This window comes from Hyla sarda, chromosome 6 (assembly GCF_029499605.1).
Source record: "Hyla sarda isolate aHylSar1 chromosome 6, aHylSar1.hap1, whole genome shotgun sequence".
NCBI classification, from domain to species: domain Eukaryota; kingdom Metazoa; phylum Chordata; class Amphibia; order Anura; family Hylidae; genus Hyla; species Hyla sarda.
Window position 1 is genome coordinate 8,099,491 of NC_079194.1, and position 18,578 is coordinate 8,118,068.

Here is an 18,578-nt window from a genome sequence, read left to right on the forward strand (position 1 = left end):
TTGACACGTTTCACAGATCTGGACTGCCCGTAGCATTGTATGTTGAGCATATTGTATGTTGATTCTGGTTTCAGGTTACAGTGGTCTCGAAAAGACTCAAAATATTGTAACCTGAGGAATCACTTTACTAGGTTCAGGAGGCTGGGATTAGGAGCTTTATAATCATATTCCCATCATACAACATGTTTCACACCCCCTCAGCCTTATCACATCCCTTGAGTGTGACAGTCGGACTCCAGTTTGCAATAAACTTCACGCACATCTAACAATTCAGAGAAAGATACATAAAGTTCACACTACCATGTGAAAGTAATTTTTGTAAATTTTGATGGTAATAATAACGCAGCATGCAAAACTATTCTTATCAAAATGACAAATGCAACAATGAAACCTAATATAACCCATTCAATAGGGTCTGTTGCATGTCGTTGGTTTCCATCATTTTATTGGTCCGGCGCTGCCCTTGTTGGTTACATTTATAACCATGATGGTTTTGTAAGGACAGCATTGGTAATATTGGAAATTTACACAAATACTTTTTTTAGTTTCAGTATTAATGCACTACGTTACATTGCAAGTAACCAGGCCATAGACTGAGAGCACAGTATTACTGTATATTTTACATTGTGCTAGTCATTAAGGTGAGGTAAAACATTTCACTTTTTTTTTTTTTTCACATTCTTATAATCGACAACAACAAAACAGCAGAAACGCACAGAACCACCAGAACAGAGTCCAATACAAAGAGTCACAGGATCGGGACAGGTCATTCTGTGTAGTGATGTTACAAAATGTCATAAAAACAAATAAATAAACAAATAAATAAATAAATAAATTATGTCCATATGACCGGCTGGCCACTGACACCCCTGTAGTTTACATTTTAAAAAGTTTTACAAGGCACCACACAACAATTATAAAGAATGCGATATATCCGAGACGTCCATGACTTTTTTTGTTTGTTTTGTTTTGTTTTCTTGTACTGTGTAAACTCAGAGATGTTAAGGCATGTATATGTGCAAAATATAACACTACAAACCAGACCGGCATTGACAATTGACACAGCGTACGGGGCAATCCGCCCTGGCTATAATACACAGTGACGTTACAGTAGACACAGTACATAGACCATGTTCACTGAGACAAGCTAAATATGGCCCTTGGTTAGATCATTTCTGTTGTTATATAATAGTCTTCCCACTAGGAGGTTTTCTATCTTTCTTTTTTTTTTTTATCTAGCAGTGAAGACTTTAAAAGCAAGAATAGACCTTTTTTTTTTTATGTGTCTAAATAATAGTGCCAAAATCAGTCTTTAATCTGAAATCTGTCTTCGTGTAGAAAAGTCCATATCAAGGTGTTCACCAAGTCTGCCTGGTCTTGCTGAAGCCAATGGCTTCCTTGTGACAATACTGATAACTGGAAGTAATTCTTAACGTAGACTCGCGTTAGTTCTGCCATTTCCACTTCAACAAAGGCGTCATGTTCCCCCCATAGTAGTAGAGTTGGCATGGTCACCTGGTGATGTTTTAATGGTAGGCAGCTGTATAAAAGAGATAGAACAGAAAGTATAATTTATTGACATTGTTCTTGTGATGGATGAAGAGTAACGTTAACGTGATAGGCGGCTGTTCTGGGCAGGTACATGCTATAATGTAACCGCGACATGTGAATGATTGTCAATACTTTTCTTTGGGTAATATGATTATTCCTGGTCTAGGATGTCAACGGTAGCTTCCTATGGTGCAGGGTATGTCGGGTAATGCACCATGGAATGGAGTGACTTGACATCAGGCAAGGTTTTCATGGGTGGCTTGCCATGGTGCAAGGTTTCTTTGGGGTAACTTGCCATGGGACCGAGTTTGTCAGGGGTAACTTGACATCAGGCAAGGTCTCTCAGGGGTGACTTGCTGCGTTGTGGAGTCTGTCAGGGGTGACTTGTCATGGTGTATGTCCGGGTGGCTTGTCATGGTGTGGGGTAAGTCTGGGTGGCTTGTCATGGCATGGGGTAAGTCTGGGTGGCTTTTCATGGTGTGGGGTAAGTCCGGAGTGACTTGCTATGGAACAGAGTTTGCCAGGGGTGACTTTACATCAGGTTTTTCAGGGATGACTTGCTTGGGGGTGAAGCTTGTCAGGAGTGGCTAGTGATGGTGTGGGGTAGATCTGGGGTGGCTTGCCATAGTGCGTGTGCACAGTATAGAGGCAGGGGATAGCCAGCAACAATGATCTCTAATGCCAATTTCCATTTAGAAAGTTTAGACAACTGCTCTAATCCAGACCAGAGCCCATTTGAGGAATATGTGCCAATATAAAGACCTGTGGCACCTGTTCATGTGTAGCTGCGGCTCCACAGATTTTGGCAGATGACCACTATCACTCAGTTCTTAATGGGAAAGACCTCAGGTTTACGCTCCCTCGATCATTGATCATTTAAAGACCACAATGATGTCCATAGACTGTCAAAAGGTAGTCACAGTGAAAAAATTGCCTATCCAGTGCTCGGACTCCTTCATTTTTTAGACTGTTTTAAAGTTGTTCATAAAAACAACAACAGGCTCCATTGTGGAGCCATAATGCACTGAGCACAATGTATAATCATCAAGCGGCAGATGTGTGTCTGTTTACAACACTTGGGTGAGCTGGTTCCATAAGCCCTGTCCCCTCCTTTTAAGCCCTGTCCCATTGAACACTGAGCGACTGCCCAGTTGACAGTATATGCTTTCATTAGAATATTGGCTGCCGAAGCTAACTAAGTGTGCCATTTGCAGGACAGTGCCTGGGACACATATATGCTGGGACTGCCCTTAAAGGGGTACTCTGCCGGAAAACATCTTATTCCCTATCTAAAGGATAAAGCATAAGATGTCTGATCACAGGAGTCCTGCCACTGGGGACCCCGCAATTTCTGGGCCGGCAGTGGCGGCGTACGGAACACCACAGAAGCTTGGAGCTTCCATGTTCATTACATCACGCCACGCCCCCTCCATTCATTTCTATTGGAGGGGGCGTGACGGCTAGTACATAGCAGTCACAACTCCTCCCATAGACATGAATAGAGGGGATGTTGCGGCTGTGGTCGCCAGTCATCCGGCATGGAGCAGAGTTTGTTGTGGTGCCGCAGCGTAGATCGCGAGGGTCCGTAATGTCGTTAGACATTATATCCCCTATGATTTGGAGTAAACCTTTACAATTTGTTTCAGTGTCTACAAATTTTAGGACTGTTATCAACCATGCATTGATGGGCTGAAAATTACACAATTCCATTAATAAAAGGAACCTCCAATGACGAGCAACAATGACTGCAGTTGTGATCATGTGAAACTGGAAAACTATGGATGACATAAACGCCATGGTAAAAACTTTGCACTTTACAATCTCACCTGAAGATATTACGGTAATGGTTTAATGGGCCACTTAGGGCTCCTGGTTGTGAGAATACATAAAGGTAGGCCTCCATGTCCTCGCCTGTAAATCTGGAGTTGGGACTCCTGATTCCGGTGGATTCACTGGTGAACAGATCTTTAAGGATCTACAAAAGATGCAAAAAAGTACAAACACAATATCAAAGCGCACGTGGAAAACACATTATTCTATGTTCTAAACATATTTTAGCTAACTTTTTAAAGTGCATCTCTCACCTACATACAGTGGAGGCAACCATTTTGTAGGCTCAATCAGTATTCATGAGAATGCAGCCTATCAAGTCACTAGGAACCAATGACCTCATTACGTAACCCCATCTACAAGAACAACAGCAGTTCATCATATTTAGGATTGGTCATCGTCTATGTAGGTGAAGCCAAAACAGCATTAGGCATATTCCTAATATCTGCAGTTTCTCGTGTGTTGTCTGTGTGGCTGATGATTGCTTACATTGTCATAAATTACATATATGAATAATTTTGGTGGCCAAAACCCTTACAGAATGGTGCCGTGGACATTCTGTGCGCTCTTTATATTCTAGGCTTTTTTGTAACACATGGATTATCCAGTTTGCTCTTACTTTTCCTACACTGGCTATATTTTATATTGCTGTTTTTTACTACATTATGGCTCGGCCAAATAATAATAATAGATGAGTAATAAATTATATTACTACCCCTTTTATCCAATTAAATTAAAGGAGAAGTCTCATGCCGGTATGTACAGAAAAAAACCATGGATAGGGGATAAGTTTTAGATCGCGGGAAAAGAGCGCTGTGGTCCCCCCGCAATTGTCTGTATGGAGCCCCGGCTCTCCCACAGAGTGGCGTGTCATGACCCCCGCCCCGCCTTTATACAGCCATGGCCGTAAATGTTGGCACCCCTGAGATTTTTCTTAAAAATGAAGAATTTCTCACAGAAAAGGATTGTAGTAACACATGTTTTGCTATACACATGTTTATTCCCTTTGTGTGTATTGGAACTAAACAAAAAAAGGGAGGAAAAAAAGCAAATTGGAGATAATGTCACCAAACTCCAAAAAAGGGCTGGACAAAATGATTGGCACCTTTCAAAATTGTGCAATAATAAGATTGTTTCAAGCATGTGATGCTCCTTAAAACTCACCTGGGGCAAGTAACAGGTGTGGGCAATATAAAAATCCCACCTGAAAGCAGATAAAAAGGAGAGAAGTTCACTTAGTCTTTGCATTGTGTGTCTGTGTGTGCCACACTAAGCATGGACAACAGAAAGAGGAGAAGAGAACTATCTGAGGACTTGAGAACCATAATTTTGGAAAAATCTCAACAATCTCAAGGTTACTAGTCCATCTCCAGAGATCTAGATTTGTCTTTGTCCACAGTGCGCAACATTATCAAGAAGTTTGCAACCCATGGCACTGTAGATAATCTCCCTGGGCGTGGACGGAATAGAAAAATTGATGAAAGGTGTCAACGCAGGATAGTCCGGATGGTGGATAAGCAGCCCCAAACAAGTTCCAAAGATAGTCAAGCTGTCCTGCAGGCTCAGGGAGCATCAGTGTCAGTGCAAACTATCAGTGAACATTTGAATGAAATGAAACGGTATGGAGGAGACCCAGGAGGACCCCACTATGGAGGAGAACCAGGAGGACCCCACTATGGAGGAGACCCAGGAGGACCCCACTATGGAGGAGAACCAGGAGGACCCCACTATGGAGGAGACCCAGGAGGACCCCACTATGGAGGAGACCCAGGAGGACCCCACTGCTGACACAGAGACATAAAAAAGAAAGACTATATTTTGCCAAAATGAAGTTGAGTAACCCAAATCCTTCTGGGAAAACGTCTTGTGGACAGATGAGACCAAGATAGATCTTTTTGGTAAAGCCCATCATTCTACCGTTTACCGAAAACAGAATGAGGCCTACAAAGAAAAGAACACAGTACCTACAGTGACATATGGTGGAGGTCAATGATGTTTTGGGTTGTTTTGCTGCCTCTGGCACTGGGGGCCTTGAATGTGTACAAGACATCATGAAATCTGAGGATTACCAATGGATTTTGGGTCGCACTGTACAGCCCAGTGTCAGAAAGCTGGGTTTGTGTCCCAGGTCTTGGGTCTTCCAGCAGGACAATGACCCCAAACATACGTCAGAAAGCCCCAGAAATGGATGACAACAAAGCGCTGGAGAGTTCTGAAGTGTCAGCAATGAGTCCAGATCTAAATCCCATTGATCACCTGTGGTGAGATCTTAAAATTACTGTTGGTAAAAGGCGCCTTCCAATAAGACCTGGAGGAGTTTGTAAAGGAAGAGTGGTCCAACATTCCGGCTGAGAGGTGTAAGAAGCTTATTGATGATTATAGGAAGAGTGGTCCAACATTCCGGCTGAGAGGTGTAAGAAGCTTATTGATGGTTATAGGAAGAGTGGTCCAACATTCCGGCTGAGAGGTGTAAGAAGCTTATTGATGATTATAGGAAGAGTGGTCCAACATTCTGGCTGAGAGGTGTAAGAAGCTTATTGATGGTTATAGGAAGAGTGGTCCAACATTCCGGCTGAGAGGTGTAAGAAGCTTATTGATGATTATAGGAAGAGTGGTCCAACATTCCGGCTGAGAGGTGTAAGAAGCTTATTGATGGTTATAGGAAGAGTGGTCCAACATTCCGGCTGAGAGGTGTAAGAAGCTTATTGATGGTTATAGGAAGACACTGATTTCACTTATTTTTTCCAAAGGGTGTGCAACCAAATATTAAGTTAAGGGTGCCAATAATTTTGTCCAGACCATTTTTGGAGTTTGGTGACATTATGTCCAATTTGCTTTTTTTCCTCCCTTTTTGGTTTAGTTCTAATACACACAAAGGGAATAAACATGTGTATAGCAAAACCTGTGTTACTGCAATCCTTTCCTGTGAGAAATACTTCATTTTCTTTAAAAATTTCAGGGGTGCCAATGACTGTATATCTCTATGGGAGAGCTGTTCAGACCCCCTGCAATCTAAAACTTATCCCATATCCTGTGGGATATCCTGGTTTATTCTTTAAACCAGTGCAGTCAGAGGTGTAGAAAACTGCAGAAAGCTTTTACTACTCGAAATCGAATTGTAAATATTATTCCCCCCCCCCCCCCCCAAAAAAAAAAAAAAATAGATAAATAAATTAATAAGAGTCTTTGAGTTTTCCTCTTGTACTTCGGTGGAAAACATTTTTTTTTTTTTAATGAACTGTTGCCAGAAAGTTAAACAGATTTGTAAATGACTTCTATTATAAAATCTTTACCCTTCCAGTACTTTTTAGCAGCTTTATGCTACGGAGGAAATTCTTTTCTTTTTTAATTTCTTTTTTGTCTTGTCCACAGTGCTCTCTACTGACACCTGATGCCCGTATCAGCAACTGTCCAGAGCAGGAGAAAATCCCCATAGCAAACCTATGCTGCTCTGGACAGTTCCTGACACGGACAGAGGTGTCAGCAGAGAGCACTGTGGACAAGACAAAAACAAAATTTAAAAAAAGAACAGAATTTTCTCTGTAGCATACAGCTGCTAAAAAGTACTGGAAGGGTGAAGATTTTTTTAATAGAAGTCATTTACAAATCTGTTTAACTTTCTGGCACCAGTTGACTTATAAAGACCTAAAAAAAAAAAAATGTTTTCCACCTGAGTACCCCTTTAAAGTGGTTGTCACATCTCGACATCCTTTATGTGTGTGTTTAGGGCTCAGGACCTCCCTCTATGAATGAAGAACGGCAAACAAATACCATCTCTCTGATTGGAGGGCACAATCCTTACATGTACAGCAAACCCTCCCCAGAAAAACACCTCTCCCTATAAAGACCTTTTTTTTTCTTTCTTTTTTTTTTTTTTACGGACAATTTTGCAAGAACAAATACAGTGGTTCTATTTAGAAAGGTCACCTCTCATTCTAACTGGTGACCAACTTCTTTAGACAGGGTTTTTGCTGGGACTCCCTCTCTAAAGACTTAGGTGTCACTGTTCTCTGGATCCCATGAAATTCAGAATAGGGCAGCAAGGCGCAGGACAGAAGGGAGACGGGGGGAACTACCATGCTCGTTGCAACGCAGATGCGTTTCCTGACTGCATGCAGGATGACGGAGAGTGCCGAGTTGTATGTTTCGGCAGATGTCATGAACCAATCTCAGCTTCTATCAATCCCCCTGCCATCCTATGAAACACAAACTTACTATCTTTTGAGGAAAGCAATAAAATAGGAATACAGGCTATGTGGATAGCGGGGGTAGTGCCATGGACTAAGAATAATGGAGCAATGAATAAGAAGAAGGATGCCATGCTGCTGACTTACAAAAAAAAAATGGGGCCATGCTGGAGACTATGACAAAATAGTGAGGCCCTGCTGGGAATAAGAAGAGCAGAACCATGCATAGGGTTGCCACCTGGCGGGTATTTTGGCCACCCAGTCGGTATTTTTTTTTACTAAAAATACCAGCAATGCAATGGTTGGTATTTATCCAACCAATCCACCAACTCCCGGAATGTTGCACCATATATATACCAGCGTTTCCCAACCAGTGCGCCTCCAGCTGTTGCAAAACTACAACTCCCAGCATGCCCGGACAGCCAACGGCTGTCCGGGCATGCTGGGAGTTGTAGTTTTGCAACAGCTGGAGGCACCCCTGGTTGGGAAACACTGACCTATACTATATACATGCTGGGAGTTGTAGTTTTCATTTGGGGCAGCTGATGAGCTACAGGCTGTATCAGGGCATGCTGGGAGTTGTAGTTAGTAACTAACTGCAACTCTTGAATTTAATTTAAAAAAAAAAAAGCGGTCAAAAAGTCACGTCAAAACAAAAATGGTACAGTACTGTTAAAAACTACAGATTGAGGCGCAAAAATTAACCCTCATACAGGCCCATATAAAGAGACATAAAAAGGTTATAGGGGTCAGAATAGGACAAAATTTCCCCCCGCATATGTGTATCCTGTGATGTCACGCATATATAATTAATTATGCAAATGAGCATGGCCGGTATTTTTGGGCACGAAAGGTGGCAACCCAAGCCATGCAGCAAACTATGAAAGAGAGGGAAAGCTATGGGCATGACTTAGGGTGGGTTCACACCACAATTTTACTATACGCTTTCGGCATACGTTTCTTAAAAAAACAAACCTATGCAACCGTACAGAAATCCGTGCCTATAGACTTCACATTCAAAACTGTATGCACCATAATGTTTTTTACTGTTTTTTTCAGACAGAAAACCGTGGCCTACCACGTTTTTTTGGTCAAGGTGAAAAACTGTATTAAACCGTATACGTTTTTTTTAAACATGGGAGTCAATGGGCACCGTACAGAACTGTATGTGCATACGGTTCCATACGGTTTTCACCATATGGTTTTTGGCTTTGCTCAGTTTTTTTTCTTGGAATTTCAATCAAACAAGTAAAACTTTACTCATAATGGAGTGAATAGTTAAAAACGTATACGTTTTTTTGTTAAAAAACGGATGCAACCGGACATCATTTTTCAAACCGTATACAGATAAAAATTTGTACACACGTTTTGATACAGTTTAGTCAGGTTTTGAGGAGTCTGTTTTTTTATCGAAAACCTGATACAGGAACTGTATTGCAAAAACATGGTGTGAACCCACCCTTAGGCTGCATTCACATCTCCTTTTTGCAATACGGATCCCGTATCCCGTTTCTGTACAAAAAAACGTATATCTCCAAACCGGACGGAAACGTATATGCTAGGGATCGACCGATATCGTTTTTTTAGGGCCGATACCGATAATCGGTGCAGGTTAGGGCCGATAGCCGCCGATAACTTATACCGATATTCCGGTATAAGTTATCGGCTATTTATCCCCCCCGCGACACCGCTGCAGATCATTGATTTAAAGCGGGCGCTTTAAATCAATGCACTGCAGTGGCTTTTGCGGTGCCATAGGCCGCCGCCGCCACCACCCGCTTCTCTCCCCCTACCTGTCAGGGTGGTCCGGGCCATCCATCCATCCTTCCTGTAGTGTCAGTCGGCATTCCGGGTGGAGGGTGAACCGGTCCGGGCTGTCCTTCTCCGGGGGTCCTCTTCTCCACTCCGGGCAGGCTCCGGCCTAGTAACGCAGCATAGACGCCGCTGCGCAGTGACGCCCGTGCGCAGCGACGCACCTGACATCATGGCGTAGCGGCGTCTATGCAGCGTACTAGGCCGGAGCCTGCCCGGAGTGGAGAAGAGGACCCCCGGAGAAGAAGGACAGCCCGGAGCGGTTCACCCTCCACCCGGAATGCGGCCGGACACTACAGGAAGGATGGATGGCCCGGACCACCCCCATTACGGGTAAGTTTAATTTTTTTTATTGACTCGGAGGGTGGGGGAGGGGCCCAACCGGTATAGCGGTATGGGCAAAAATCCATACCGGTATACCGACCAGCACTACGGTGGGGGGTGCGACGCGGCGTGGTGGGTCGGGGGGGCGGTCGCGGTGCAGCGGGTCGGGGGGGGGGGGGGCGATCGCGGCGCGTGGGGGCGGGGCATTATCGGCTTATCGGCAAGGTGATTGCCGATACCGATAATGCCCAAAATCGTGATTATCGGCCGATAACATCGGCCGTACCGGTAATCGGTCGATCCCTAGTATATGCCTCCTCACGTTTTTAAACCATATACGGTTTGAAAACGGATGTCCGTTTGTATACGTTTTAATACGTTTTCCTTGAAAAAAAACGGATACGGTTTTATGTTTGTCAACATTTTAAATAAAGTAGTTCTTTTGTTTATTGAATTTCCCCCCCCAAAAAAAAACATTATTGTGCAAACCGGATGTAACCGTACGCCACACGATTCAATACGGTTGCCATAGAACTCCATTTTAAAATAACCGTATACAGGTTGGATACGGTTTTTCAACCAGACTTCAAACCGTAGTTTTGTGAGCAGGAAAAAAAACGCATACAACCGTAAATGAAGAAAAACGTACGCAACCGGATGCTACGGTTGTCAATGTAATGTCTATGCATACGGTTTGGAATACGGTTCAATACGTATTTTTTTTGCTGAAACCGGATACGGCAACCGTATTGCAAAAACGAGATGTGAATGCAGCCTTAGAAGGAGAGCAGGACCATGCTGGTACTAAGTAGGAATGTGAAGCTATGCAAAGGACTATAAATGGAGAGTGAACAAGGACAGGGAAATCGTACTAGGACTAAAAAAAAGAGTGGAGCCATGATGGGGACTGAGAAAATCAAGAAAGAGAGTATGGGTACGTTCATACGCGCTGATCTTTTTGCGGGTTTCCCGCTCCGTATTTGAAAGTGGGCGAGCTCTTTTCGGCAGTCTGCAGCCGATTTTCCACAGCGGAATTTACACTGCGGAAAATCTGCCGCAAGCCCCATTGAAGTCAGTAGGGACTGTGGCGGATTTTCCGTAGCGTAAATTCCGCAGCGGAAAATGTCCTGCGGAAAGCCGAGGAGAGCCCGCCCACTTTCAAATACGCAGCGGGAAACCCGCAAAAAAATCCGCGCGTGTGAACGTACCCTAAAGCCATGTTGGGGATGGAGGAGACAGAAAATGTATTTGGGACAAATAAGAGTGAAGCCTTTCTGGTGACTAAAGAGAGTAAAGCTGGGAGACAACCAATATGAACATTATTACAACTACCGTGTTTCCCCGAAAATACACCCTACCCCGAAAATAAGCCCTAGCTGGATTATCGGGGTGGGCTGCAAAGTTTGTTTTTTAATATTTGCAGCCCGGGCACAGGAATACTTAACTACTCTTTTGGCGCAAGGGTATTGGCCAGTGTTTAGAAGTATAGAGGTGTGTGCTACATAAAAAACATTCAGGTGTATATGTGGGCCCTTCATGCTCAAGCTACTTTACAAGTACAGCGCAGCGGCTGATAATTATTTGGCAGTGGGGGGGGGGGAGAGAAGCTGTGCTAGCGGGTGACATACGGTACGATTAGCCCCCCGATGTGGGGTGCAGCGCTGGGCTGATAAACCGGGGGGGGGTTGGGGGTCAGAGCTGCGCCCATCACATGTAAATAAATAAGCCCTACCCTGAAAATAAGCCCTAGTGTGTTTTTGGTGACGAAAATTAATATAAGACCCGGTCTTATTTTCGGAGAAACACGGTATTAAAGAAGTTCTGGAAAAATACAAATTAATGGGACAGCTTAAAAACACAGATGGTACTGTGTTTTTCTGTGCTTACCGTATCTTAGTACCAGCCAGGTACTCTGGTTTCCTCCCGCACTTCAAAAATATATTGATAGGTGAATTGGCACCAGCATGACTTAGACATTAACCCCTTCATGACCCAGCCCATTTTCACCTTCATGACCTGGGCATTTTTTGAAAATCTGACCACTGTCACTTTAAACATTAATAACTTTGGAATGCTTTTACTTATCATTCTGATTCAGAGATTGTTTTTTCGTGACATATTCTACTTTATATTATTGGTAAAATTTCACTGATATTTGTATCCTTTCATGGTAAAAAATCTAAAAATTTCATGAAAATTTTGAAAATTTTGCATTTTTCTAACTTTGAAAGTCTCTGCTTGAAAGGAAAATGGATATTCCAAATAAATTACATATTGATTCACATATACAATATGTCTACTTTGTGTTTGCATAAAAAAATTGACAAGTTTTTACTTTTGGAAGACACCAGAGGGCTTCAAAGTTCCGCAGCAATTTTCCAATTTTTCTCAAGATTTTCAAAATCGTAATTTTTCAGGGCCCAGTTCAGGTTGGAAGTGGATTTTAAGGGTCTTCATATTATAAATACCCCATAAATGACCCCATTATAAAAACTGCACCCCCCAAAGTATTCAAAATGACATTCAGTAAGTGTTTTTAACCCTTTAGGTGTTTCACAGGAATAGCAGCAAAGTGAAGGAGAAAATTCTAAATCTTCATTTTTTACACTCGCATTTTCTTGTAGACCCAATTTTTGAATTTTTACAAGGGGTAAAAGGAGAGAAATCACCCTAAAATTTGTAACCCAATTTCTCTCGAGTAAGGAAATACCTCATATGCGTATGTAAAGTGTTCGGCGGGCGCAGTAGAGGGCTCAGAAGGGAAGGAGCGACAATGGGATTTTGGAGAGTGAGTTTTTCTGAAAGGGTTTTTGGGGGGCATGTCCCATTTAGGAAGCCCCTATGGTGCCAGAACAGTGGACCCCCCCCACATGTGACCCCATTTTGGAAACTATACCCCTCATGGAATTTAATAAGGGGTGCAGTGAGCATTTACACCCCACTGGCGTTTGACAGATATTTGAAACAGTGGACTGTGCAAATCAAAAATTTTATTTTTCATTTTCACAGACCACTGTTCCAAAAATCTGTCATACACCAGTGGGGTGTAAATGCTCACTGCACCCCTTATTAAATTCCGTGAGGGGTGTAGTTTCCAAAATGGGATCACATAAGGATATTTATTGTTTTGCGTTTGTCAGAACTGCTGTAACAATCAGCCACCCCTGTGCAAATCGCCTCAAATGTACATGGCGCACTCTCCCTTCTGGGCCTTGTTGTGCGCCCCCAGAGCACTTTGCGCCCACATATGGGGTATCTCCGTAGTCGGGAGAAATTGCGTTACAAATTTTGGGGGTCTTTTTGTCCCTTTTTCCTCTTGTGAAAATGAAAAGTATAGGGCAACACCAGCATGTCAGTGTAAAAAATTAATTTTTTTACACTAACATGCTGGTGTAGACCCCAACTTCACCTTTTTATAAGGGGTTAAAGAAGAAAAAGCCCCCCAAAATTTATAAGGCAATTTCTCTCGAGTACGGCGATACCCCATATGTGTCCCAAAACTGTTGCCCTGAAATACGACAGGGCTCCAAAGTGAGAGAGCGCCATGCGCATTTGAGGCCTGAATTAGGGATTTGCATAGGGGTATTCTATGCCAATGATTCCCAAACAGGGTGCCTCCAGCTGTTGCAAAACTCCCAGCATGCCTGGACAGTCAATGGCTGTCCGGCAATACTGGGAGTTATTATTTTGCAACAGCTGGAGGCTCCGTTTTGGAAACAGTAGCGTACCAGACGTTTTTCATTTTTTGGGGGGAGGGGGGGGGCTGTGTAGGGGTATGTGTATATGTAGTGTTTTTTACTTTTTATTTTAGGTTAGTGTTAGTGTAGTGTAGTGTTTTTAGGGTACAGTCACATGGGCAGAGGTTCACAGCAAGTTTGCCGCTGGAAGTTTGAGCTGCAGCGCAAAATTTGCGCCATCTCAAACTTGCAGCACTCACTGTAAACCTCCGCCCATGTGAGTGTACTCTGTACATTCCCATTGGGGGAGGGGGCAAACATCCAGCTGTTGCAAACTCCGAGCATGCCCTTTGGCTGTCCGTGCATGCTGGGAGTTGTAGTTTTGCAACAGCTGGAGGAACGCTGGTTTGGAAACACTAAGTTAAGTAATCAACTTTCAAGTGTTTTGCAACCAAACTTAGTGTTTCCAAACCAGTGTGCCTCCAGCTGTTGCAAAACTACAACTCCCAGCATGCATGGTCTGTCAGTGCATGCTGGGAGTTATAGTTTTGCAACAATTGCAACAGCTGGAGGCACTGAGGTAGGAAACGGACAATGTTTCCCAACTAGTGTGCCTCCAGTTGTTGCAAAACTACAACTCCCAGCATGCCCAGACTGCCCAGGCATGTTGGAAGTTGTAGTTCGGCAATATCTGAAGGATCAGATGTTGCTGAACTACAACTTCCAGCATGCTTGGGCAGTCTGGGCATGCTGGGAGTTGTAGTTTTGCAACATCTGGAGGTCCACAGTTTGGAGACCACTGTATAATGGTCTCCAATCTGTGCTCTTCCAGATGTTAGAGAACTACAACTCCCAGCATGCCTGGACAGACTGAGCATGCTGAGATTTGTAGTTTTGCAACATCTGGAAGAGCACAGATTGGAGACCATTATACAGTGGTCTCCAAACTGTGGACCTCCAGATGTTGCAAAACTACAACTCCCAGCATGCCCAGAAAGCCAAAGGCTGTCTGGGCATGCTGGGAGTTGCAGTTTTGAAACTCTCAGAGGCAGCAGTGAGATCGCTTTACGGCGATCTCACTGCTGCCAATGAAGATGCCGCACTGCTGCCGGAAACTCACCTCCGGGACACAGCGCAGCCAGGACCGCATGGAGGACGCCGGGACCGCCGGGACCGCTCGGGACGCCGCTCGGACGGGTAAGTGATGCCGGGGGACGGGTCAGGGACACTTAGCAGAGCGGTGTGTGTCCCGATCCCCGTGATCGGAACTCACACACCGCGCTGCTAAGTATTTTCATAGCGTAACGCTGCTATCAGCTAGTCAGATTTGACCAGCTGATAGCAGCGATCGCTGGGGGTGGGGTGGGGGATGAAACCCCCCGTGGTCGCACGGTAAGATGGCTGGATATCAGTGATAGCCACCATCTTATCGGGCGCTGCGGGATGCCGCGAGTAGCGGCAGTAATGTTCATGACGTACCTGTATGTCATGGGTCGGGAACACCTTGCCACCCATGACGTACAGGTATGTCATAGGTCGGGAAGGGGTTAAAGGCGTATTCCAGTAAAAAAACTTTTTTTTTTTCATATTAACTGGCTACACAAATTTAAACAGATTTGTAAATTACTTCTATTAAAAAATCTTAAAGGAATAGTCTGTTAGGGACTATTCTTATTCTATCCTGCCCGGGCTGCAAAAAAAGTGAAAATAAACTTTCACTTACCTTCCTACACTCCCCCGGAGCTCTGCTACAGCTGATCAGTCGGCCGGGCTGTCTTCTTTCTACTTCCCTTAGCCTGGAACGTCACATGGTGCTTCAGCCTATCACCAGCTGCAGTGATGTCCCGCTTCGGCCGGTGATAGGCTGAAGCACCATGTGACGTTCCAGGCTAAGGGAAGTAGAAAGAAGACAGCCCGGCCGACCGATCAGCTGTAGCGGAGCTCCGGGGGAACGTAGGAAAGTAAGTGAAAGTTTATTTTCACTTTTTTTGCAGCCCGGGCAGGATAGAATAAGAAGAGTCCCTAACGGACTATTCCTTTAATCCTTTCAGTACTTATCAGCTGCTAAAGTTGAATTCTTGTCTGACAACAGTGCTCTCTGCTGAAACCTCTGTCTGTCTCTGGAACTGTCCAGAGTAGGAGCAAATCCCCATAGCAAACCTCTCCTGCTCTGGACAGTTCTTGAGACAGAGGTGTCAGCAGAGAGCACTGTGGTCAGACAGAAAAGAACAACTCAACTTCAGCAGCTGATAAGTACTGGAAGGATGAAGATTTTTAATAGAAGTAATTTACAAATCTGTTTATCTTTCTGGAGCCAGTTGATATGAAAAAAAATGTTTTTTTTTTACTGGAATACACCTTTTAAATGAAAGAGTTGGTTAAAAAATTCAACCCTTTGTCCATATGTCCTATTAGAGGATTTTTACATTTGTATCTACTTCTATGAGACAACCCCTTTAAATTGTAAGCCCATTTGGAACTCAGACAAATGTGAGTAATGACAATAGTGCAGCACATCGCTGTGGAATATATTGATGCTATATAAGCAATGAAAATAAAAGGATTATGGGACTGCTGTCCAGGTTGGCTGACAACCCCCTTACTAGTTGTGTTGCAGGATATAGTTAAGAAAGAAACTGAATAGTCCAACAACTTGGCAGAAGAAGACAATTCAAGGACATGTCTATACTGAAATTTTAGTTTTGGTGCGGAAACACACTTTCTGCACACCAGGTATCTGACACTTTCAAATATATAAAGCAAATTAAAGGGGTATTCCAGGAAAAAACGTTTTTTAAATATCTACTGGCTCCAGAAAGTTAAACAGATTACTTCTATTAAAAAATCTTAATCCTTTCAGTACTTATGAGCTTCTGAAGTTAAGGTTGTTCTTTTCTGTCTAAGTGCTCCCTGATGACACCTGTCTCGGGAACCGCCCAGTTTAGAAGCAAATCCCCATAGCAAACCTCTTCTAAACTGGGCGGTTCCCGAGACACGTGTCATCAGAGAGCACTTAGACAGAAAAGAACAACCTTAACTTCACAAGTGTCACGCTTCGGCTAGCTGGATGTGGATCCTCTGTGTCAGCGAGGGATTGGCGTGGACCGTGTCGGTGGACCGGTTCTAAGATGCTACTGGTATTCACCAGAGCCCGCCGCAAAGCGGGATGGTCTTGCTGCGGCGGTAGCAACCAGGTCGTATCCACCGGCAACGGCTCAACCTCGCTGACTGCTGAGAAGGCGTGGGACAGAAGGACTAGGCAGAGGCAAGGTCAGATGTAGCAGAAGGTCGGGGCAGGCGGCAAGGTTCGTAGTCAATGAGTATAGCAGAAGATCTGGAAACACAGGCTTTGGACAACACTAAACGCTTTCACAGGCACAAGGCAACAAGATCCGGCAAGGGAGTGCAGGGGAAGTGAGGTATTATAGCCAGGGAGCAGGTGGAAGCTAATCAGGCTAATTGGGCCAGGCACCAATCATTGGTGCACTGGCCCTTTAAATCTTAGAGAGCTGGCGCGCGCGCCCTAAGGAGAAGAGCCGCGCACGCCAGGACATGACAGCCGGAGGCCGGGACAGGTAAGTGACTTGGGATGCGATTTGCGAGCGGGCGCGTCCCGCTATGCGAATCGCATCCCCGCCGGCAATGTCAGTGCAGCGCTCCCGGTCAGCGGGTCTGACCGGAGCGCTGCAGAGAGAGAAACGCCGTGAGCGCTCCGGGAAGGAGCAGGGACCCGGAGCGCTCGGCGTAACAGTACCCCCCCCTTAGGTCTCCCCCTTTTTCTGTCCGGCAATTGCTTCACATGGGACGAGGACACTGGGAGCGATTGTAGGGTTTCCACAAAGGCAGGCAGTACAGTAGGAGTGGGAGTGGGGAGGGAGGGCAGAGGGTGAAGCTTGGCACGGGGCAGGGTGTCACCAGGACGGGGGCTATGAGGAGGCACGGCACAGTCCTGATAGGCTTTGGGGAGACCAGGCACAGGAGGAGACACTGAGGCCCGACAGACGGGACTGGGAGCAGAGGTGAGGCATTTCTTAAGGCAAGCAGAACCCCAATTCTTGATCTCCCGGTGGTCCAGTCAAGGGTGGGAGAATGATGCTGGAGCCATGGCAGACCGAGGAGGACTTCAGAGGTACAGTTGGGAAGGACGAACAATTCGATCTTTTCGTGATGGGGTCCAATGCATATTAAGAGGGGTTCTGTGCGGTAACGCACAGTACAGTCCAACTTCACTCCGTTGACCGAAGAAATGTAGAGCGGCTTGGCGAGACGGGTCAGCGGGATGCAGAACTTATTCACCAAAGAGGCCAGAATAAAATTTCCAGAAGCACCAGAGTCCAAGCAGGCCACGGCTGAGAGGGAGGAGTTGGCAGAAAGAGAAATCCGCACGGGCACAGTGAGACGTGGAGAAGCAGACTTTGTACCAAGGGACGCCACACCCACGTGAGCTGTGTGCGTGCGTGCGTTTCCTAGACGTGGAGGACGAATAGGGCAATCCACCAAGAAGTGTTCAGTACTAGCGCAGTACAGACATAGATTTTTTTCCCTACGGCGAGTCCTCTCTTCAAGGGTCAGGCAAGACCGATCCACTTGCATAGCCTCCTCGGCGGGAGGCACAGGCGTAGATTGCAAAGGATACTGTGGAAGAGGTGCCCAGAGATCAAGGTCTTTTTCCTGGCGGAGCTCCTGGTGTCTCTCAGAAAAACGCATGTCAATGCGGGTGGCCAAATGTATAAGTTCTTGCAGGTTGGCAGGAATCTCTCGTGCGGCCAGCACATCCTTGATGTTACTGGATAGGCCTTTTTTAAAGGTCGCGCAGAGAGCCTCGTTATTCCAACATAATTCGGAAGCGAGAGTACGAAATTGGATGGCGTACTCGCCTACTGAAGAATTACCCTGGACCAGGTTCAGCAGGGCAGTCTCGGCAGAAGAAGCTCGGGCTGGTTCCTCGAAGACACTACGGACTTCAGCGAAGAAGGACTGGACTGTAGCAGGATCATTGCGGTCCCAGAGCGGTGTGGCCCAAGACAAAGCCTTTCCAGAAAGAAGACTCACTACGAACGCCACCTTAGACCGTTCTGTAGGAAATTGGTCCGACAACATCTCCATATGTAGGGAACATTGCGACAGAAAGCCACGGCAGAGTCTAGAGTCCCCATCAAATTTGTCCGGCAGGGACAAGCGGAAGCTGGGAGCGGCC

At 45.1% G+C, this 18,578-nt stretch overlaps 1 protein-coding gene across 1 annotated transcript in view; it reads right to left on the reverse strand.

Annotated features, from left to right (window-relative positions):
- Positions 1 to 600: 600 nt before the first annotated feature.
- Positions 601 to 18,578, reverse strand: part of EPHX4 (epoxide hydrolase 4) — a 125,637-nt gene continuing 107,659 nt past the window's right edge. Inside the window, exons 6-7 of the mRNA XM_056523155.1 lie at positions 3,378 to 3,526; positions 601 to 1,540 (exon numbers count right to left, since the gene is read on the reverse strand). Of these exons, the coding sequence (XP_056379130.1) occupies positions 1,306 to 1,540; positions 3,378 to 3,526 (384 nt within the window). The 3' untranslated portion in view covers positions 601 to 1,305. The remainder of the gene's footprint in view (positions 1,541 to 3,377; positions 3,527 to 18,578) is intronic.